At 43.8% G+C, this 24,664-nt stretch overlaps 1 protein-coding gene across 1 annotated transcript in view; it reads right to left on the bottom strand.

Annotated features, from left to right (window-relative positions):
- The window catches only part of RCL1 (RNA terminal phosphate cyclase like 1), a 69,656-nt gene that overhangs the window by 4,249 nt on the left and 40,743 nt on the right, over nt 1–24,664 (bottom strand). Inside the window, exons 6-8 of the mRNA XM_046664837.1 lie at nt 15,625–15,750; nt 11,583–11,739; nt 6,969–7,072 (exon numbers count right to left, since the gene is read on the bottom strand). Of these exons, the coding sequence (XP_046520793.1) occupies nt 6,969–7,072; nt 11,583–11,739; nt 15,625–15,750 (387 nt within the window). The remainder of the gene's footprint in view (nt 1–6,968; nt 7,073–11,582; nt 11,740–15,624; nt 15,751–24,664) is intronic.

Raw genomic sequence — 24,664 nt, 5'->3', positions numbered from 1 at the left:
TCTTCCACCTAGGATTGTGCTACTTCATTTCCATCTTTAAATATCATCACATTTGCCAATTCTTCTACGAAGCCTTCCCTAGCCAATAACCCCTCTGGATTTCCATAGCATTCTTGGCTCTCCTTATGGTATCTAATTAAACGTCTATGCATAGTTGTCGCACAATTGCCCCTTTCCCCCTTGGTAAAGTATATAAGCACCTCAAGGGCAAAGACCCTATCTATGCCTGAAACCCATTACACTTGCTAGGCACCATGTAAGGCACTCAATAATGAGGCACCAAAGAGAATTCAGGAGTTAGGGTTAATTTTGAGAAATGACTTCAACATTCTTAGCCTCGAAGGGAAGTCAGTTCTTCCCCTGCTGGCTTTCCTGTCTTACTAACCAATTGAAATTTTCAGTTTTTTGCTCTCCGTCCCAGCCTCACAACCTCCCCCACCCTGTCCTAGGAAAAAAAGAAAACAAACACATCAAACCCATAGACAAACAGTACACATCTGTGGGCAAAGCTTCCACAGCTCTGGCAGCAACACAGAAAAAGTCAGCCATTTCAACCACTCGTCTGCATTCTAAGGAGAAAACAGCCTGTTCTCTCTCTCGCTGCTGCCTGAGCTCTAACACAGGCCTGGGACACGCTCTGCTCCCAGAGCCGCCCCAGCCTACTTCACTCTGAATCGCCCAACTGTGCTGGAAAAACCAGACACCTTCCCCAGCTGGCAGAATTCCTACAGGGCCTCGGCTTGCTTTTGATCTCTTGGAGAAGGATGGCAGGAACACAGGCCTGAGTGAACACAGGCCTACATATTTGCAGCTTTGGGGTATTTGTGGCCTTTGGAATAGTTAGAAAAAGCAAAGTCGGTTCCACTTTTTACATAATGTTCTGCCAGCCCCGTGGCCTGTCTGAGGAAGGCTGTGTAACGGACTCCATTAGGGACGTTTCAGAACGTTGTCCCACCTCCAGCCCCACTCTCCCTATGTCTTCTGTAGCCGGGCCATCTAAAAGCAAACATCCTCGGAAGCTAAGAAATAACCACAGGTGATATTAAATCCTAATAGTCTCCTTGAGAAAATGGAGAATAAACTCACCCCATGAGTACATGCAGCTGCACAAAGTCATGTCTGGAGCTGAAGCACAGCCCCACAGACCCACAGCGGCGCACAGCCCCAGGAACACACCCACAAGGCCCCACCTCCCCAGTGTAGGACGTTCCCTTTCCTTCTCTTCCCAACACCATACTGTAGATCCACACTTCACAGACACAACCCACAGCCACAGAGCCAGGCAAAAAAGAGGCCCATGGCACGCCGAGAATGACTCTGCTCCTCAGCGGACGACCACCAGCACAGCGTAACTGGCAACTTGTCACAGTAACCATTTTAGGCCACTGGGATTCCACACAACTCTGGGGTGAGGGGTTTGAACTCCCGACTTTAAGGAACTCTATCTGTAGCAAGCTGCTTTTCTTCTTTGTTTTTTTCCAGGACAAAACGATTTATTTATTTATTTTCAGAAAAACAAAAACAGCAATCTACTTTTCTACGAAAGCCTCCAGTCCATCTGAGAGTGGGTTTCAGAGAATTCGGGAGCACAGAGATAATTTTTCCTGTGTATTTTCAAAGGGTGGGTTGTTCCCACCGCCACTGTCGGCCAATAGGTGAAGGCTAATAGGGGCTCAGTCATCTGCCCACTGAATCCCAACTGGCCGGGACTTGCCAGGTGGTCTGGCCTGCCCCTTAAATATAGCCCCTCTCACCAGGTCGCCTTTCTGAAGCCTGACAGAACAGCGGTGAGGGCAGCCATGGGGGAGCTGTCCTTCTGGCAGCTCCACAGACACAAACTACGACAGAGGATCAGCGCTCCCGCTCCACAGAGCACCTGGACATTGGGGTTACCCACTTCTCAGGTCTAGGGAGTTGCTCTGGAAGTTGAGGGGAAAGATTGGAGGGTGGGAAGAGAATCTGATCATGGGGGCCCCCTCTAGTCATTACACAGCAGCTTTTTTTTTTAACTTTTTATGGAGACTATGATAGTTTACAACCTTGTGAAAATTCAGTTGTACATTATTGTTTGTCAGTCATGTTGTAGGTGCACCACTTCACCCTTTATGCCCACCCCACACCCCCCTTCTCCTCTGGTAACCACTAATCTGTTCTCTTTGTCTACATGTTTAACTTCCACATATGAGTGGAGTCATACAGAGACTGTCTTTCTCTATCTGGCTTACTACACTTAACCTAATACCCTCAAGGTCCATCATGTTGTTGTGAATGGGACAATTTTATCCTTTTTTATGGCTGAGTAGTATTCCATTGTGTGTGTGTGTGTGTGTGTGTGTGTGTGTGTATAAAATATCTTCTTTATCCAATCATCAGTTGATGGGCACTTAGGTTGCTTCCACGTCTTGACTATTGTAAATAATGCTGCGATGAACATTGGGGTGCGTGGGACTTTTGGAATTGCTGATTTCAAGTTTCTGGATAGATACCCAGTAGTGGGATGGCTGGGTCATATGGTATTTCTACTTTTAATTTTTTGAGAAATCTCGTTACTGTTTTCCATAGTGGCTGCACCAGTTTGCAGTCCCACCAGCAGTGTATGAGGGTTCCTTTTTCTCCACAACCTCTCCAACATTTGTTACTTGTTGTTTTGGTTATTTTTGCCATTCTAATGGGTGTAAGGTGATAGCTTAGTGTAGCTTTGATTTGCATTTCCCTGATGATCAGTGATGATGAGCATCTTTTCATGTGCCTATTGGCCATCTGTATATCTTCTTTGCAGAAATGTCTACACAGCAGCTTTTTAAAACTACACTGGTTGGTGCTTCTTCTGCCCAATAGTGGATTTCCCAAAGCCCAGGTGACCTCTGTTCCAAGAATGAATGTTCATAGTGAGTTCTTGGCCCAAATCGCCTGGGACGCACGTCTCCCCTAGCCTGGCTCTCTGTTTCCTACTGCCTTTATAACCAAATTTAATAACTTCACTCTTGGAGCAGAGGTCAGCTTTTTCACCTGAAAAGTAAGGATACATCACGTGCTTTTACCCTATGCCAAAATGTTTTGGGCTTAAACAGCATAAGAAAAGTGACATGGCTTTGCAGCACATAAAGCACTTCCCACATGTAAGGAGGAGTGGTATTGTGCTAGCTCACAGGGAGCAATTAAGCAACTGAACCCATAGCAGTAGGCTTGGGCAGCAGTTCCCAGTTTTCCGGCACATTATCTCATTTGATCTTCACGTGCTGCACCTCAGAATGGGTGAGCCAAGAACCCCTGATCAGTCAGTGTTTAACAAGGACACTGGGCTCTCACTCCCCAGCACTTTGCAAGTAGTGGAAAGAGGTCATTTATTAAAGTTGGAAAAAAACAAAGTGGCATGGTTTATTTTAGACTTCCAACTAAAGATAGAAGGAGATCATTTTACGGCAGAATTTAAAACGAGGACTCTCTGAAAAGATGTAGCAGGGAGGTGCCTGGAGTCCAACAAGATGGATGGAATCCCAGCTCTTACATAAGAGCACAGTGGGTCAGGGAAGCATGGACTCTGGACGAGACTGTTCGGGTCTGAATCCCACTTGCTGACTGTGTGACTCTGGGCATGTGACTCGACCTCTCTGTGCTTCAATCCCCTCACCTGTAAAATGGAGCATCTAAGAATACCTGCCTTTATCATCCTCCTAGGGTTATTAGGAACACCAAATGAGTTCATGTTTGTAAAGCGCTTAAAACAACATCTGGCCAACAGTAAAATCTCCAAGTGTTTGTTAAATAAATACCTAAGAGTAAATAAGATGTGTGTGGATGGTTTAGTAACACAACGGCAGGAAGTTAGTCATAAAGTTAAAATTTATAGACTTAGAGATAGCTGAGCAGACAATTTGCAGCTGACTTCGGTCTGAGATTGCCCAAAGCAAGTTTACTAGGCCTCCTAGTGTTCAAAGTGACCTTAACGGGAGACTGGACTTCCCAGACTGAGGGGACGTGCAGGCGGGAGCCTCAGCATTCAGCACTGAGTGAGCTCCATCAGGCACACTGGGCTGCTGGGAGCGCAAAGTACCTGACCTCATGTAAGTCTCGCTCCATCTCCATCTCCCCAAACCCGTGACGTCAGGACCATTCACCTTCTCTGCGGATGCGACAGAGGCTCAGAGATGCTAAATACTTTGTCCATGGTCTCCTGGTGCTCCAGGGTAGAGCCAGAGCTGAAATCCAGATAGAATGGACTCCAACGCCTGTATGCTGGCAGAACGCAGGAAGCTCTGGTCATCAGCAACTGCTGAAAGCGCTAAGGAAAATGCTCATTAATATGTATTTTTCTTGCTGTCAATCCTGCTTTTAAACAAAGCATAAATCCTCCCCTAAACTGTGAAGTTAAGCTTCTCGAGGGGAAGGTGGAATCACTGTCACCAACTGTAGCCACCTAACTCAACAAACTTAACCGAAACAGAGTCTCCACATACCAGCGTGATATCCAATACTATTTTATTCTACCGAAAAAAATCTCTCTGGCTTTTCCTAAGAATTTCACACACATAGACTGACTTTCTCAAGTAACACATGAAACTACCAACAGCAATCTCCTGAAGTACGACAGAGGGAAGAGGAAAAGGAAAGATCATAGCGACCCTTATTTTCCAGAAACAGTCTGAAAGCAACACTGCAAGAAAAAACATCCTCCCTAATCCCAGTGCTCTGTAAACAGACATTTAAAAAGCTATTTATACAAATCAGAACGTGCAAACTGCCAGAAGAAATACATTTCTTTAAACCGAAGAGAGTCTTGCTTCTGGTTTTTGTTAGAAATTTGAGGTTTCAAAAAACAGATTTTTATGACTTTAACTGCACAAAAAAATAAGTGTGATAGTTTGGTCTCCAAAGCTCTTGAATCCAGCTAGGATAAATTTTTCCCCCCACTGTGATCGTCCTGACTATGGATTCTGTCCCTTCTGCACCATTAACTGTACACAGAAATACGTTGTTAACTTTGCCTGTCAGGTCTCTAAAGGACGTATATTTCCTCCCACATTTGCCTTTCATTATTTTGGGCCACCGGAGCCTTCCACATGATAAAGGGCAAAAAGAGTCTCAAATAGATACAGCTTTCAAAATAAACTTCCTAACCCCTTCTCCCCCTACCTTGAGCTAGCTTACCAAAAAGAATCTGGGCTGCTCTTTCCCACCCCATGGCAGCCCCCCTTGCATGACACCCTGGAAGGCAGATAACCCAGAGGAAGAATGTCCTGCAACCCCCAGCCCCAAGTCTCAAAACATAATTTTGCAATTTGTCCTACTCCTGTAAAGCTCCATTCAGGGCAGACTACTCTGTTTTCCCAGGAGACGTAGTAATTTTAGGCAAGGTTTCTGGAAGACAAGACACTGCAATTAATGTTTGGTGAGGGGGTGTGTCAAGGAGGACACAGGAACTTTTAAAAATGTCCAGTCACATCTTGACCAACTCCACAGGGGCTGCTGACTTGAAATGATTACAAAGGCCCTGTAGCCAAACTGAAAAAAAAATCTCCAAAAGAAAAAAAAAGTGTCAAGGAAAAATAAAAATATACATTCCATTTTTCACATAATGTTCTGCCAAACCCCATGCCCCACAACCACACACTGCTGTGTGAGCGGTCAGGCCTTCTGCTGCCCTGAAGCAGAGGCTGGGAAGGCAGCAGCAATGAGACCAGCTAAAAAGCGGAAGGGAACTGTGCGGGTCACAGAGCTATCAGCTGCTTCCAGCAAACTCTCTATGGGAAGAGAATCTCTGCACGTGGGGTCCTGTACTCCCAGCCCTTACCTCCTCTCCAAACCCCAATGCCTTAACTACAAAGTCTATTTTAGCAATGTTGATTCCTCATGTTATTGTGCCATTTAGGATTACTCAATTTCAGGTTTCCTGTCCTGTGAAATACTTTACACAAGTTATCAGGAGATAATGTGGCCCTCACCAATTTCCCGCTTATCAGTCTTCCCCCACTGCTAACAGAATGTATTCTCTTTCATTTCCTTGTTCCAAAAAACCACCTACCACCAACTCGAAAAAAAAAAGCCTTCAAAAGACTCTCTTTCAAGCTCCTGGTCTCCACATACCCCAAGCCATGGTCCGATGGTGCCTCGCCCCTTGGCAGTGCTCACCCCTTTCTCAATGTGATGGCACCACCATTCTTCAGTTATCACAGTACTGTACCTTTCAGATATACAGCATCGGTACCATGATAACCGAAAAAGGACAGTTCAGTCTCATATCTACCTGAATATTTCCTCCCACACAAAGCCCACCCACCCCTACTCCCCACCCACAGATGACCACATAATGATCCCATATAAGCACACGTGCCCATACAGAGATGTCAGTGCTCAAAAAAGCTGTTTACAGCAACCTCGTTTACTGTCAATGGAAAATGCTCCTTTCACAGTGCTGTTTAGAATTCAAGTCTTCTGAGGATCTGCTCTTTTTGGAGAGTGCCTGCTTTAATACCTCAGCAGTCAACTTCTGATAACACCCCACGGCCTCAAACTCACCTCTACATTTGCCTGCTAGTCCAGTGGCAGTACTGTGAACTCTGCCTCTTTCTTCATCTTTCCTGCCAGCTCATATCCTATCATCTTGGACAAAAAGTCCTTTTTGCCACAGCTAGAGAAAAGAGGGATTTAAAAAACTAACAACAAAATCCAAGCTATAACAGAACCAGAAGTTTACCTTCAAAATGGAACCAAAATCTAAAGTGCAGACAAAAGAACTATCCAATACATACCACGTAACTTTAATAACATGAGAATGATGAAACTACAGGAAGAAAAGAAGGCAAAACCCTTGTAAAAGACGAGGTTGAGAGTGACAGTCTCCAGCTCATTTAAGCATCGATACAAGCAGGTGTTTGTAGTGACAGGCTATGTGCAGTACAACACCTTTGTCATTTCGCGCAATCGGAAGATTAAGCTGGACAGCATGATGAGGCTGCAGAACAACTCACGTGTAGGGAGAGAGTGGTCCTAGCAGGACTTTGGAAACGTCCTGCTGTCCAAGGGTCATAAGCAACAGAGCCAGGCTTTGGTTGGTCGAGTCCACACATCCCCCCTGTAAACACAAATACTTTAAAGATTAATCGTTGTACCAACCAGAAAATGGCCAACCAACAAAACAGAGGAAAGAAAACAGACAGATAAATAGAATATCAGAACAACAGAAGAGCAGACTGCAAAGTTAAAAGCGATCATAAAACAGAATACAGGTCTTTTAAGAGTAATCCTTAGAGCAATTGACTTTAGGGGGTTAAACTAACAGTTAAAGCAATTGTAGTAGCTGAGACTATCAGAATGAACTAGACACTCAAGTTTACTGAGGCGTATCTAGTGAAAAACAAAACTTTCCTTCATAATTAAAGCAGCAGCAGAACATATAAGCAAAAAAGCAAGATTGGTTCTAGGAAATGTATAGTTAATTACCAAGGGCTAAGTGAGTGACACTACCACTATTTAATCTGTCAAAGAACACCAGTCGATCTGACATGAAAGGATCTTTGTACGTCAAGGGTATTACCTATAACACCTATTCAAATACATCTAGAAACTGCCTGCTGTGTTACATTTGTTTCTCCTCCTCTGTGTGCCTTAAATCTGGAGAACTGTTAAGATCACAGACCTCCATTCTTATTACTTACGAACTGTTTTTCCCCATCTTTCCTTCCTTTTCTTCCAAATCAATAAGCAGAACAGAATTCTTTTCAAAAACTTTCTCCTAATGCCCTTCTTTCATTTTTGAATTTCTCAACTATTTCAGCCATTTTACTTCTACAAGACGTGCGCATTACCACTGTTTCCATTTGTCCTTAAAAAACGTCTTTATTTCTGATCATTCTTTCTGGGTAACTTTACTTAAAACAATTCAAACTTACATTGTACACAGCAATAGCAGGATAAACTTGAATTTCTACGTATTCTGCACATATCACAATAAGAAACTCAGTTTCTGACCATGGCACATCACTACAAGGCTAGGCTCTCCCAGATTTTGAACAGAATAGGTGGCTACCCACTGCTGTTATGTGGGTACACCTCCCTCCTCTTTCAATGCATGTAGGGTAGAGAATAAACCAATTCTCAGATGCAGACACTCATTGTCTGGTTGTCAGACTTCATTTAGCAGCCCTGACAAGGGGAGCAGTAAAATAAAGGGGTTTATTCTACTGCTAGCCTTTATGAAAATCTATTGTTCTTCCTAAACTACCTGAGTTAATAAAGGACAATATTTATCTCACTTAGCAAATTTTAGGACAAAAAGAATTACAGCATATGTTTCCACCTAAAAAGGAAAACCTGACCCACAGAGACTATGAAAACAACAAAACTAATTGTTTTAAGAAAACCTGCTCCTTTTCATAAGACTGTCTAACATTCAAATGTTCTCTTCAGTCTCTGCTCCCTATCACTATGTTACTATTCCACCATTGTCAAGTGATTTTTACTATGGACCAATATTTTAGTGGGATAAATATGTTAGGGTCTGTGTACTGGACACCACAGAGGGAATGGTGGGGCCACCCCCACAGCAGAGGATGCAATCTTCGTGCTGCGTGGCTCCAATCTCACTACAAAGATGAGATATGAGCAGGAAGAAGAAACAGTTCAAGGTGGAGCCAAAGCTATGCAGCGGCTGAGGGCTGTGGACACTGGGACTGCCAAGGCAGGGACTGCCAAGGCAGGGGGTGTCACTCACCTGGCCCAGAGGGAGCTTTGGGGAGATGGGGACTTGAGCTGGCCCTGGAGGGATGAGCTGAGTTGGAGAGGGAGGAAGAGCAGGATAATGGGGAAAATATGACCCAGGGCAAGTAAGGAACAGCCAGGACACCAACCTGAAAGGGGGTGCGTGCCATCCGTGGAGAAGTATGCGAAACAGCAGGGGGAAGGTGGAATAGGCAGGTTAAAGTAAGGCTTTTCTAACTGGTCAAGGGTTTGACTTTATCTTGGGAAAGTAAGAAGCTAGTGAAGGTCTCTGAGCACAGGAGTGAAAAGATCAGATCAATGTTTTAGGGGGAGATTTAAACTGAAAAGCATGTTGGAGAGGATTTGGAGAAGAGTTCCGCTCTGCAAGTGGGGAGAGTCGGTAAGCATAATCCAGGTCCAGGGGAGTCAGGGGGTGTAGAAAGGAGGAGGGTAGTGGATGCAGGCAGCAAAAAAGATGGACAGGAAAGAGCAGTTCCAGGAAGCCTGAAACGGAATCAAGAAGGCCTGGTAAATGATGAGACAGAAATGGGACAAAAGGGATTAGATCAGAGGCTTAAAACTTCGGTAAAAATAAATGGCAATTTCAAAGGTGATAGATCTTTATTACTCATCTAAACTACGTCACATCACAGACCTCTAGAGAATTATCCTTAAGAACATGAAGGATTTTCATCCTTTTAATAATTAAGATCACAGACACACACAAAATAAGTTTTCTTAATGATTAAAGAAAAAACGATCTAGGCATATGAAATGGTTTAAAGTAGAACTCAACTAGAGTAAAAAATAAATAACATAACCTAATCTAGACTGCATGTTTTTTCTCTGTGGACTGATGAGCTGTGCTTTCACCCTGAGGCTTATAAACTGCTATTTATGGGGATATAAAACCCGAAGTCCAGCTGTGCCCATGCGCTCCCACTGCGCTGTTCTGTAATGTGATGCTTCCAATTCCCTCAGGTCTACTGGAAAGAGATGGAAGTGTCCCCATGGTCAGAGAGAGGGCCTGCCAGTCACCACAGGACCAAGGAATGGAAACCTGCACAAGTCAGCAGGGGCTTAGGGATGCATGTATTGGACACACGTATCACACGCACATTCTTTGCTCACGAATATCGATATAACAAACTTTTTGAACTAAGGAACTGGCAGGGCAACCTCTTGATCATTTACCCCCAACTTTTAGGTACTACCTATCTTTCAAAAATCACTAAGCATTAAACTTTGGGCTGAGTTAGCATCAAAAAAACTGAGGCCAGACCTTGACTGCACAAGAATCATGAGAAGAGTCTCCTTCAGGAGAATTTCACTTGAGAGGCTATTTCCTTCCTCCACTATTTCCTAGCTGAATGGTCAGTGGAGGGGATGGAGTCGCTCTACAGAAGATACAATTATAGGTCCTGTCTTCCATCTTAATTAGATGGACATTAAATAAAGTCATTTAAGGCCCCAAAATTTCAATTAACTCTCAAACAGTTCATTCTTACTTGCTCCACCTTGCAACCAATGAGGTATTTGCAAGAATGCTGACTTGGTTCAGGAGAGCAGACTATGGCTATAAGCTTTAGTCTTTAGTGAGGCCTGTGCGGGGATCAATACCCATGACCCAGGCATAACCTTACCATAGTGATTAATAAGCTACTTTAAAAAGGGCAAAACTTCTTGGAGACTTCAGGACACACTGAGATAACTAATAACCAAGAATAAATGCACAGATAAATACAGAGATGAAAGGCTCTTCAGTTGAAGAAGAAAGACAATTTACAAACAACATACACCATCCAAAAGCAAATCACCCAGGGGACAGCTCTTGTCAGGGCTCAGTTCTAGAATGTGGGACCCAGCATACGCAGCAGAAAAATGGCCATTACTCAGAGCCTGCCTGGGTTCTACATACCAAGGAAAAGGTTTCACCTTCCTGACATAGAACCAAGGAAAAAGACAGGGCAGACTAACAGAAATCCTGGAACCAGATCTGTGACTCTCCTCTAACCAAGCATATAGGATCTTAGAGAATGTATTTTCAGGCAGCTTCATCTTATTCCTCCTGCCATGATCATCTCTTCTCTCCCAATTTCTTCCTTGCTTATTTTAGGTCACCTCAACTATCTCTGGGAAACAGAGTAAAAGTGTGTGTATGTATATGTGCATGTTCCTCATATAGACCGACAGAGAAAAGACAGTGGCAACAGAGAGGACAAGTTGGTCCAGTTAGTCTGAGCTGTGTCCCTCAACAGAGCTGCAGAAGTAAAATGGCAATAGGTGAGGTGTCAGCCCTTCTTTGTCCTATGTTCTCATTTTTCCAAGCCCCTAGCATGCTCTGACACAGGCCTGCCTTCACTAGACATTCTTCTATGCTCTAGAACATGGCAAAATGTGGCCTGTTGACATTATTTCCTATCTGAATTAACCATCACCTACAAATCCAGATTTCCAGCTTCTCTTGAAAATTCTACAAGCACCGAGCTCCCACACCCCTACGGCAACGACTCGGGGAGCTGAGACACGGTACTCACTTTGCTCGGGGCACTGTGTGCTCTTCAACTGGCCAGTCACCACCTAACCTGCTGCATTTTTCTACCTTCTCTCTCCTGACTCTGTTTCAGTTCTTTCCTCTCCCCAACATTAAAACTTACCTGCCCTGTGTCCCAAACTAGTGGGGCTAGACCTCGACTTAACTAAACTGACTAGTTTAGTTAATCCATTAAACTAGTTAAGGCTAAACTATTTAATGAGTAGGAAGAGGTTAAGTCCTTGGCTTAAGCCCTTGGAAGAGGAAGAAAGTTGCTAAGGAATAAGAATGAGAGACAATGAACTGCTTCCTGATGGTTGCTCTCCCAGACCTGCAGAGGCTGAGGACATACCCTATAGATTTCTTCAAGCAGCAGCCTGGCACAGTTCCTGCCGAGGTCCTCTGGAAGCACCGCTGTTCCTTGACCCTGGGGGTTGGAGGCCAGTTCAGCACTGAGGAAGGTGCCATTGGTGGTCTCAGCAACCAGCGACAACCCAAAGCCTGGAGACCTGGGGATTCAAAGGCACAGACTCTGAGGAGGGTTAATGAAGTGGGGCTCACATTCATCAGCAAAAGGAAAGAGAAGACAAACATCTTTTTGATGGCATTCTGGTTACATCCAGCCTTATTAGAGTTCCTACTGGCTTACACTGGAAACATACAGGACTTAGTGAGGGCACACATGGCAGAACCAGAGAAGATGAAGTTTGCACTGCTCTTCCTTTTAGCCCTCTCTTCCCTCCCCTCCCACACTGTCAAAGATCCTAGGTTGAGAGTTTGTAACAATCAACATATAGAGTTACAGTAACAAGGGCTACTAGATACTGTGCACCTACTTTCTGCCAGTTTCTGAGCTAGGGGCTTTGACGCCACCACCCTGCAGAGTAGGTATTACGGTGCCCATTTTACAAGTGAGGAATGGAGAAACTAAGCAACCTGTACCAAGTCCACATAGGTAGAAAGTGAGGGAGGTGTGTTTCAAATGCAGGTCTTCCAGCCCCCAGAGCCTACACAACTTCTCACCGCAGCCCTCCCCTGGCCCTCACTCACAGCCAAACCAGAGGGTACAAGGGGCCTGGAGACCACCTGCTTACAGCTCTGCTTGAGAAATATCAGGCTTTTTTCCCATAATAAAAAATACCACATAAGCCAGAAATGGCCTAAATATGGGACAGCTTTATGTTTCTGTCCCCAAGGGATATCTCTAACTCAGAATTCAATTAATATAATCAATGAGCTGGCACGATGCTCCCTCACATTGTGTTTCTACCACCAATGCCAGAACCTAACACCCTTCTTGTCCAGAACCACAGCTGATTCATCCACTCAGGGATCCAACAAACATCTGGAAGAAAGTTTCCACAGGCTAGGAACTGGGGACATCGTGGTAAACACAAGAGTTCTCAACCACACAGTTTAGTAACAACCAGCTTGACCACAAAAACTCAGCCCATAAATAATAAAAATCACCTTTCCACAAAATTTCCAGATTTGACACCTCAAATCTACTTTGCCAAGTGCTTCTTGAGTAAATGTGTCATCAAGAAAGGTGTGGCAGCCTTCCCAGCAGTACAGTTCACACGCAACTACAATACAGAACTGCCTCCTTTGACACAATTCAACACACATGTTCATGAAGCACTTTCTATGCGTCCAGCACAAAAGTAGTCAAGATATTTGTTTCAGAAAAACTATGTGTGAAATTAATGATGTCTCAAATGTACTATAGGAACTCACTATATGGATGAACTATATTGGTCAGTCCTTAATTTCTCAAAAAGAATTCAATTGTCTATGCAGCCAAGGGTTAATAACACCTGCCAAGGGAAGGGGGTGCAGTGAGAACAAAGATTCCAGGGCACTCTGAGTCATGCTTAACAATCTAACACTGTGCCACCAACCATCATCATGGGACATTTGAGCACAATCTTATGTTGCCTTTGAGTCACTTGACAAGGAGAAGGGAGGGCGTATCCAGCTCAGCAGCAGAGACAGTGGCATTCAAAAATGAAGAGTAGAAAAAGGAGGGGAGGGAGAATCAGAAGATAGCTACTATCACTGCTTCAACCCAATTACATGCATTTCCCAAGAATGTCCGAATTTTTCCATCCATGTGAATTTTCTGAGGGATGTATACTTATTACATTAAACTTTATATTTAATCAAGATTGTTCCATTTAATATTACATTAACAAAGAACACAATAACATGTTAAGCTCTATGTACATTACTCCATTCCTCCCCCCCCCCCCCAATTTGGGGTGTGTATCATCAAGCCTATTTCAAGTTATGCTGACAAAGGAGATAGTCACCAAGTGACCTCATTGAAGCTGTGTGCTAGTACAGGTTGTAAATGACAGCCTTTAAAACTTTCCAATTGGTAAAGGACTGGATTTTTTTTTTAAGTATTTACTGTGAGAATCAAAATGGGACTACACTGGACAAATGTGCACACTGGTCAAAGTGCTTACACCGGCCACCAGGAATTGCTGGCCCCCAAGGGTCCAGGTCATGGCCACAACACAAACTCTCACTCCTAGACTTCATTCAATAAGCCTAACTCACATGGATACTTCACCAAATTAGAAGAGGAAAATACCCACCCATGACTTTATAATTTCATACCAGACAAGGAAGATCATTGTTTGTCATCTGTAAGTTGAAATTTAGAAAACGAAACACACACGTAACATCACTGGTTTCACATGTAATTTTTCAAATGGAACTTGGAGTTGATGACCCATGAGTCTGCATCACACCCACATCATGATCCACGTGTGAGGTTCCTACTCACCATCAGCAAGCATGGGACCAGACCACGCACCAGGGTCAGCTGAGTCAAAGGCATTACAAAAAGCTATGCTACCACTGGGGGCAGCATGGCCTTCAGGCCTGCTCTGCTTCATTCCTGGCCACCCTTTGGTAGAGCTAGAGGCCAGCAGAGGAGAGATTATCGAGATCAGGCCTTTCAGACAGCTGCTCCTACCTATCCTCCTCCCTCCCTCTGTAATCTCCTCTCCTCAGAGAAAAGCTGACACATAATTCCAGACCTTTGGCCAAGAAGAGAAGAGAAGGTAAGAATGGCATTAGCAGCTACCACTTCTGTACCACCTACTATGTGCCAGGCATTGCATTAGTGGTTTACATACATGATCTTTTAATCTTGACAGTAACCTAGGAATGCAGGCATTATCACTCCCACGGTATGAATGAGGAAAACACTGGTGATATTTGAGCAATACACCAAAGGTTTGGGACCATCACTGACCTTTCCAACTCACAGAGAAAGGGCCAGGTTTGCACACAAATTCTTTCCCAACTCTAACCTCTGACACCTGCACCTCTGTTGCTTTGGACTCTGAGCCACCACTGTATTTCTGAAATCACCTACACCTTTCCCTTGGACCTTGTGAAGGTCAGAGATCTCATAACGCACTCACCCCCTCCTTTATTCTCTCTTTCCTTCTTTTGCTGAAGTTAAAAGAAACCTCAGATGGAAGAGCTATAAAAAAGGATGAGCTGTGGCACTATTTAGGAAAAAATTGATTTCTTAACACTGAAAGTCAATCTCTGATGTTCTTATTTTTAGGAGACACAAGCTGAAAAGTTCAGATTCAAAGTGTAATGATACTGTCATTCACATTGAAATGGTTCAGCTAAAAACAAACAAAGAAAATCCCCTCAACAAGAAAAGCAAATTGGGCAAACTATTCATTGTTAGCTACAGTTAGTGGGAATGAACAGGTGTTCACTGTACTATCCTTTCAACTTTTCTATATGTATAACATTTTCATTTTTAAAAAATTAGTTTTTAATTGCTTCCCTAACTTACTGGTTTCTAAATACACAACCAAAACCTAAAACAGATATTTTAATTACATAACTCATCATTAATTTTTTATTTTCTAAAGTGAGGTTTCCCGCAAAGGCTTTAACTAACCCAAATTCAAATACGCAATAAACTCTCCTTGGCTCTAGGTGTGTTGTTCCCCGTGATGGAGAGAGACGCCGACTGGCACTTAGATCAACAAAGGATTGTTTTCCCTAAACTGCTGTTTACTCAGGGTGGAAGAACTTGTTTACTTTAATTTTTTGTGGGAACAGAGTGCAGATGGGACTCCAAGCTTGAAGCACTGTTTATTATTAGCCGGGTTTTAATTCCCCTAGGCTAGGACTGGACCCCTCATCTCCCAACACTGGCCACTGTGATGCTTTCCGTGTGACAGGCATTGCTGGTGACAAGAGCAATAAGTTAGAAGGAAATTAATCCTGAAATCATTCTTTCTCTGGCTGCCCAACCTCAGAGCTGGCAGCTTTAACTTTAATCAGAACCGCACTATGAAACAAGCTAAAGTAGCTGCAGAATTAGGCTCCAGAATTGCACAGGCACTTACTTCCCAGAGTTGACTCCTTTCATGTGGTCTGTATAAATATAGATATCGGGTATAAACTTGTTGAGGATGCTCCTTGCAGAATCTACAATCCGGTTCGCCATCTGAGGTGATACACGCACGGAGTACCTACAACCTAGAGTTAAGGATGTCATTCTGCTTGGACTACAGAACAGAGAAAATTCAATTATAAAGCTAGCAAACATCTGTGGAACAAATAAACTAGGACTTCTAATTCCATTCTATTTTCCTACTGTATTTAAGCACTTAAAATTGAGTACTACAACTCCATTTTTTGTATTGTTATTATTTATTATTATATAATTTTTTATACTATTGTTATAAAAGGCTTAAATATCCATGGTGAAAAAATTCAAACACTATAGAGAGTTGGAAAGTATAAACTAAAAGCTCCTCAGCTCTGCTCCACACCTCCTACCCACACTCCCTCCCCTAGACATGGTTCCACTCCATTTTGGAACAAGTGAAGGCAATGCTTCTCTGCATGGCATGAGCCAGCAAGAGCGGAAGGCCAGAAGAGACACCACACTGGGCCAGTGGCACTCCTGCCCCTGGTCTGTTGACAGGGGAACCAGAAAAAGATTAGTGAAGAGCATGGTGGGCTGTGTATAAAGATCTAAACAGTTCTTTTTTTTAACTTACGAAGCCTATTTTCAATCAGTTAAGTATCAATTCTGTACTCCATTTGTGGATACAGGCTCCTCCCACCTACTATCTTACGGTCAAAATACTGATAATTAGCACTTTTACAACAGGGCACCCCCAGAAAAGAAAGGAGGAAGATATTAGCAATCCAAGTGAAAAGACTGGTGCTTGAGGAAGTGGAAACTATTACCTAAAATTTGACTTTCTTACAGAGACTGGCTCTCCCCACCCCCATGAATCAAATAAAAAATAAATATGTACTGAGCACTTCCAGTGTGCAATGCATGGTCAAGAGCTGGCTGCATATGTGTGACAAGGGACTAAAGAAATGGAGAAGTAACAACATCTGGTCTCTTCACAACCACAACAAACCCCACCTGGCAAGTCCAACAGGGAAAAAAAGACGTGCGGTCCGTGCATTCCAGCCCAACCGTTCAGAAATTACCATCCATAACACATTTAATTTTCATTTGAGCTGCAGAAACAAAATGCTCAGAGACTGTGCAAAGAACCTGACTGGCATCTAGCTCCTCTTTCTGATCCATCCAGAACACTCCACTAAAAGATCAATCTTCCACAAGCTAGTGATTCTCCCAGTAACTCCGGAGGCTCCCAGATCTTGCTGTCAGTCAGACTCTCCAGCCTCCTCAGTGTTCCTCCCCAACCGGGCACCAGCACCCCCTCCACCCACCCAAATTGTCCAAATTCTTCAACCTGATCTGCCTGCCTTTATTCTTCCAGCCCAGAGTTCCCTCTCTCTCCTGAAACCCTCCAGCCAGCACCCGACTGTGGTCTGTACTTGAACTTACCGTACATCTCCCTTCATATACACACATGTTGTCCTTGCTCTTCAGCGAGACCACAAACTCCATAAGGAGAGGGGCACTTCTTCTGTATCCCTCACAACTCTCTCATACACTACTTTTGTACTCAGAAATACTCGATAAATATTTGACTTGACTCAAAGGACAAACCTGAAATGAGGAAAGAGCAAAGAGGGATTTTTCAATACACACACAGAGCCAGTTACATCACCACCTCTTCTGTCCAGAACGTACTTTTGACCACAGGCAGCTTAGACAAACAGTCCCGTGTCTCATACCCTTTGGACCAGGTGGGTGCTGTCCTTCTGAGGCTGGAGGCTACCCACTCTCCCCAGGAGAGCACAGATGTCACTATCCTAACACATAATCCCACAGTATTCATGGATCCCAAAGTTCTTTCAGATACATTATCAACTTATTTTGTGCTCACGGTAACCCTGTGGCAAGGGCCGTGGATTCCTGGTTCCAGAGCTTATGCTGAGGACAACTAAGTCACAGAACTAAGATTCAAAACTAAATAGATTTGACTTCCCAGAGACAATCTCCTCTCTCCTACCCCTCCAGAGACATGGAAACCAGGTGGGTAACAGTGCTATTTCAGGGCCAGTGGAAGCCTATACTAGAGTCAGGCAGTGAAGTGAAGAAGGGAAAGGAACTTTAAAGCCAGCTACATCCCAGAGTCACTATGGAGCCCTTCGGCTTGGCATGGAGGCCCTACCAAGGAACAGCTAAGAGTTCTAGAATCAGACTGTGTTCAAGTCCCAGCTCCAGAAAACTGCATCATTCTGGGTCTAATGTGCCATTCTCAGTGCCTCCACTTCCTAACCAGTAAGAGAAGGATAATCATAATACTCTCCTTGCAAGATTTGGAGGCTCAAATGAAACATCACGTGTAAAGCACTTAGCCTTGCCTGGTGTGTGATCAGAGGCTGGTGAATGTCAACTATTGCTTTTCTTACTATCAGTCCAAGATTCAAATGCCAAAGCAGAGAATTTTGTCCTTTTGGGAACCAGAGACCCCTTTGAGAATCTGATGAGAGCTGTGGACCCTCTCTGAAGAAACACATGAATGTACAATGTTGTAGACAATTTCAGGGGGTTGTGAACATCCTGAAGGCCATTTATGAATACCATATTAAGAACTCATATCCAAGAGAGACAAGTTCATAGCCATAGCCCATATGGAACTCCTACCCTTCACCCTCCGGGTGTTCTAGGTCAGAGAAAGCTAAGGAGGCAGTGAGTGTGAGTGAGTGAGTGAGTGAGTGTGTGTGTGTAGTAAGAAAGAGATTGATTCCCTAAGTACCTTCCCTACAGTGAGAGAAAGGACACCAGATGGTCCCACAAATTTCAACTCATACCCCAGCCCTTTCTTCTGCCTCTACCCCAATTTCTTCATTTAACTCTTACGTACCAAATCATGAGCTACTGGGACAGCACCACAAAACTAAGACAGAGTGCTCCTTTCTCTCTCACCCACATCAGGCAGGGGGGAGAATGAGAGTGGGTGGCCTTAAACAGAAGGTAAGTGCACTGTCCAGTCACAGTGGCTGGCAGGAATCAACACCAGCTGCGTCCCAGGACCTGGCTAGTCAGTCAGAGAGGGAAAAGATGCACTTTAGGGGGTAGCTCAGTTAAAACCACAAACACACACAAGAGAGTGGGGCTAGTTCTCCTAACTCGAGCCCTCCTATGGGGAATACATTCTCCAAGCTCAGCCCAACAGTCAACCAGCCTTGCAAGTAAAAAACCCACAAAACCAGCTAAAGCTTTTTCCAAAGGCGGCTCTTTTTTCCCAGGCTCCAAAACTGGCCAAGAAGGTGATCTCAATTCAAACCCACATTCCTTTGAGGTGTTTGTGAAATGGGCAGCTCTGGAGACCAGTGGCTGGAATGTTTGGTTTGCAGGGATCTGAGCAAGGGCGCTGCGTCGACTTTCCTGGGGTGTTAAGAAGAGGGCTTTGTAACTCAGAGATATATCCAGGGAGGGTTCAAGTGTCCCATCCCCAGCCTTAAAGAAGAGGAGGTGCTTAGGACCTCACCAGTGTCTTTCTGGCTCAGATTCTCTATAGGGAAGGCTTGATGAACACTAGAGAGGGCCAGGGATTACGAAGTTACACCCCAGGTGCCCAAGGCTTCTTTCAGCTTTTATGCAAAATCCTGTACAACCCTGGAGGCTTCCCGATTTCCCAGTGTCTTCATCAAGGCTTCCTCACGAGGCTTTGCACACCCAGTAGAGACAGTACAGGTGGGACCCCAGTATAACGGCCTCCATGCAATCCATGTTGTTACCACAGGCTTGTGTCAAAACAAATAGAGCACACACTGGAAATCACACTTACAGACTACACAGAAAGGATTCCAAGCAGAGTTTGATGCCACCATACAGCATTAAGGAAACAAAGCTCAACTGAGAAAAGACAAACTGAAACAGTCCTGAGAACGCGCAAGATTTCATGTACCAGGCCATCAACCATAGCATTTTTGGCAATGGTGAAAGATGACAATCCAATGGCCATCAACAGGGTTTAATTTGGGGTTCTTTATATGGTGAAATACAAGGCACCTGTTAGTAAGGATGAGGTCAGGCTATATGTAACTGACATGGGTCAAGCAGAAAAGGAGTATTTGGTTAAAAAAGAAAAAGAAAACCCATCTACTCACATTGCATTTCCAGTTTTCTATAACCTGTTTCTACCTCCTCAGAATTGGAGAATGTTAGAGTTGACCATCACCTTAGGAAGTCAATTTAACCATCCATCAACCTGGGGAGCTCCAAAGACAGGAACCATTTCTCCTCCACCTGCCCATTCTCTCCTCACATACATAGGGCTCAGCCATGAGGTGTGCCCCAGGACAGTCATGCAGAGAACAGACCATAATCCAGGGAACCTTTGTTATAAATTCCTCTGTTCATGATGATCACTACAAAGAACTTCAGGTGACACCTCAAGTTTGATCTTTCACCTCAACAATGGCTCCCTGTGCCCCACAGCTTTGGGGCCCACATCATTCCATGTTCCTCACCACTTACTGTTCAAGCTGATCAAGGTCTCTGAAAAGTTAGTCCACTCCACACTTCTCTTCCTCCAAGTAAGTGCCCCAAAACCTCCTGAGAAGTACAAAACTTGACTTTAAGCACTTACCTCACCCCTCAGAAGAGACTTCCTGGTCTAACCTGCTTTGTCAAATACCTACGAGGAAAGCCATCACCCAACCCCATCTAGGACCTTGGCCTCCAACAACTGCCCTTACACAGATCTTGTTGGCACCACTTTTAATATCTGAACCCCCAAGACAGAATTCCGGAAACACAATTTCTTGTTCTTCTACACAGCACACATATCTACTTCCACTAGACTCGATCTTTAAATCTCAGGTTTCCAATCCCTTGACCACATACTTTCTCCAAGCTAGCGAGCTCCTGCTACATTACTTAGTAAGGAGCGTGCTGGCCATCACTTCAATGACACCCTCACCAATATCCACTTCTAACCCATCCTCCTGCACTACTCACTGACCCTGTCAATTGCACCCATCCCTGAATGAAACTGACCCTTTTGCCTTCTCTACCACTCCCTCTAGGCTGCCAACTGCAGTTGCATGCAGCCATAAAGTCACAGCTGGTACTATGATAAAATTCCAGCTTCAACAGAGCCCTCATTGTTGTCCCACAGCCTTTTTCTTATCTTTAGTTACTATGCCTCCCTGTGACAGCTCATCTTTAACATCCTTGTCACACTTCTTTATCATACCCCTGCCAATCCCCTTATCCTAGATCCCACACTAACTCAGCGAAAATTGAAAACTCCTCCCAACCCTCTCCAATCACCTCCAGAAGGCTTAATCTACAGCCGTCCTTACCATATGCATCCATCTTTAACTCATCCCCTCCCAAGTAGTAATAAAAATAATAGCAGCTCCAACTGACCAAATGCTTACTTATATACCACTCCAGTGCCTCACATTACACATCTATTACTTCATTTAACCTTCATTACAGGTGTAGCAGGTATGATGTGCCCAATGATAAATGAGTCAACCAACGAGTGGGGCCCAAATCCTACTATCAGTGAATGGCAAAGTCAGAGTCAGAACCCACAGCTGTCTGACTCCCCACCTGTGCTTTAATCCCCTTGTTACTTTGCTTCATCAGTTTCTCTCTCTCATACTTAAATCACCTTTACCAAACCTACAAAAATACTCAAATCACTATCAACCATTTTTTAAAAAGGGAGGATATCTTCTCAATTCTCTCTTTATCAAGTTAACACCTTATTTTTCTTTCCACTTCTCTTTCCTGTCAAGATTCTTTAAAGAGTGGCTTTCACACTTCACCATCAACCTCCCAGTCACTCCACAACCCAGAACTGGTTATCTGGCCTGTCTCCATCACTCTCCAGAAAGAGCTCCTCCCAGGGGCTTCAGTGGCAGTCTGCTGTGAGTTCCTCACCTTGTCCCACATCCTAATGCTGATTCCTCTCAGCTCTTTAAGGTATTGACCTGGGCTGCCAAGAAACTGTGTCATCTTTGTTCTCCTCTCGACTCGGACTTTCCCTAGTCTCCCTTCCTGGGATTACTTACTTTATTTTGCTTTCAAGTTTTAGTGGCCTCTCAGGGTTCCACCCTCCTCTCTTTGCAATCTACATAGTGGCTGACTCCAAATCATTCATCTCTAGCTCTCACATTGCCCCTAATTTACAGATCTACATTTCTAACTTCCTTCCTAGACTTATCTCCCGTAACGATCTTGAAGAACCCTTAAATCCAACATGAATAAAACTGAACTTCACCACCTCCCACGCCACCACATCCCACCCCATTTATAGCTACCATCAGAACAAAATCTCTCTACCCAGGTGCATAAGTGAGAAACATCAAAATCATCCTCAGATTCCCTATTCCTCTATCACAGACCCAGGTGATCACTGCATCCTATCCATCGTGCCTCTAGAGGACCTCTATAAACTAGCAGCTCTCACCTGTCCTCCAGCCATTACCCTCTCTGTCTCTCTTGAGGGCACAATAATTCCTTGTTATCTTTGCCTCTAAGTGGTGACAAGATTTTTTTTTAACTTATACCTTCCAAAATTTCCACAATGAGCCAAAAGCAGCCGAAAGTTCTTTCAGTACTACCAGAGTTGTCCTCTTAATACGCAAATTCACTCTCCAGAAGAAAACTGCTAACTTTGGAATGAAGAACAACTTCTCAGCATAACCTTCAATCTTTACTAGCTCCTGCCCCTCTTTCATGTCCCATCTTCTTCTGCCAAATACCACTGACCAAACTGCATTTGGGCCAACCACATGGCTTGCAGCTCCCCAGAACCAGTGTGCACTGCTAACTCTACACAGACCCACTTTTCTCTTGAAGCACTTCTTCTTTGCTGGACTTCAAAAGCCTCCATCCTTCAAGGTTCAGTCTATGTCCTTTCCATAGGAGAAAGCAGAGGTTAAAAGCAAGGGCTGCCCTTTGTGGGAACACTTTCACCCTCAGAGTTGCCTCCCAGGCCACAGAAACTCTCCACACCGAGGTGGCTAAGCAAGGAAGGGGGCCCTCACCAAGCCAAGCAACCCAGGCGGGCAGCCAGTGAGTGCACAGCAGCAGAACGGGCAAGAAAGAAGGCACCCCCTCCTCCCCAGAGCATCAGCTCAGCCAGTCGGCCAGGGTAGCGGATCCCCACCAGAGCAGCTGCGCCTACATGTGTAAAGTAGTGGCAGCCAGACTCAAAGAGCCCTATCGGCACAGCTTCCACTAGACAGGCACAACCACCAGGACAGAGGGCTCAGAAAACACAGCTCCTGCCCCCTCCAGGGTGGCAGGTGGAATCTGCAACCAAATACTACCACCATGTGACAGCAAAACTCCACCCCATCAAATAGCATGAAGAAATATATTAACACTCCAGACCAGAAAAAAATGACAAGAGTCCAGACACGAATCCTGAAGTCACAGAAATTTACAATCTAAATGAAAAAAAATTCAAAATAGTTACCATAAAGAAACTTAATGAGTTACAAGAAGACTCAGAAAGAGAGTTAATATATCAGGAATAAAATTAATGAACAGAGGGAATTCTTCACAAAAGACATTGAAACTATAAGAGAAAAAAAAAACCAACCAGAAATGTTGGAGATGAAGAACACAATGAATTAGATTAAAAAAAAATGTGGACTCCTTAAAAAATAAAGCTGATATTATGGAGTAAAGAATAAGTATTTCAGAGGACAGAAATATAGAAACTCTTCAGGTGGAGGAAGAGAGAAAAGACTAAAAAGAAATGGAGAAATTCTCCAAGAAATATGACTCAATTAGGAAATGCAATATAAGGATTATAGATATTCCAGAGAGAGAGTGGAGGGAGGAATGAGCAGAGAGCTTGTTCAAAGAAATAACAGCTGAGAATGTCCAAAACCTGGGGAAGGAGCTGGAATTACATGTAAATGAAGCCAATACAACTCCTAATTTCATCAACATAAAAAGGCTTTCTCCAAGGCACATATTAGTAAGACTGGCAAAAGTCGATGACAAAGATAAAATATTAAGGGCAGGAAGGCACAAGAAAATAATCTACAATGGGAGACCCCTATCAGGCTTTCAGTGGATTTCTCAGGAGAAAGCTTACAGGCAAGGAGAGATTGGAATGATATATTCAAAGTACTGAAAGACAAAAATGTTCAGCCAAGAAACTTTCAGACAAGATAGAGAAATAAAAACTTTCCCAGATAAGCAAAACCTCAGGGAGTTTATCGCCACAAGATGCCACCTACAAGAAAAGCTCAAGAAGGCCCTCAAACCCGAAAATACAAAGAAAGGGATTACATGGGGCTGGCCCCGTGGCCGAGTGGTTAAGTTTGCGCGCTCTGCTGCAGGCAGCCCAGTGTTTCATTGGTTCAAATCCTGGGCGCGGACATGGCCTGCTCATCAGACCACGCTGAGGCAGCGTCCCACATGCCACAACTAGAAGGACCCACAACGAAGAATATACAACTATGTACCGGGGGGCTTTGGGGAGAAAAAGGAAAAAAAATAAAATCTTAAAAAAAAAAAAAAAAAAGAAAGGGATTACAAAGCCTTGAGCAAGGAGATACACAGACAGACAAAATCAGAAAATTGCAGCTCTTTAATGAAACAGATTAGCAAACACTTATAACATTAAAGATAGAGGGAACGAAAGCATCAAAAATAACCATAATCACTTCATTTTAATCACAAACTCACAACACAAAACTGAGTAAGTTGTGACAATAATAACTTACGCCAGCAAGAGGAAAAGGATGCAACCTGGTTGGACTAAGGAGATAAGAAGGTATCAAAAAATGGACTATCTCATCTACGAGATATTTTCTACAAACCTCATAGTAATAACTGAACAAAAATTCTGAACAGACACACAAACAATAAATAAAGAGAAAAATGGGAAAACCATCATAAAGAATCACCAAACTGAACGGGTTGTCAGAAACATATGCAACGAGAAACAAGGTAAATACAGAACAACTGGAAAACAAGTGATAAAATCACAGTGTTAAGCCCACATATATCAATAATCA

This window comes from Equus quagga, chromosome 6 (genome assembly GCF_021613505.1).
Source record: "Equus quagga isolate Etosha38 chromosome 6, UCLA_HA_Equagga_1.0, whole genome shotgun sequence".
Taxonomy (NCBI): Eukaryota; Metazoa; Chordata; class Mammalia; order Perissodactyla; family Equidae; genus Equus; species Equus quagga.
This window is presented reverse-complemented; position numbering and strand designations above follow the sequence as displayed.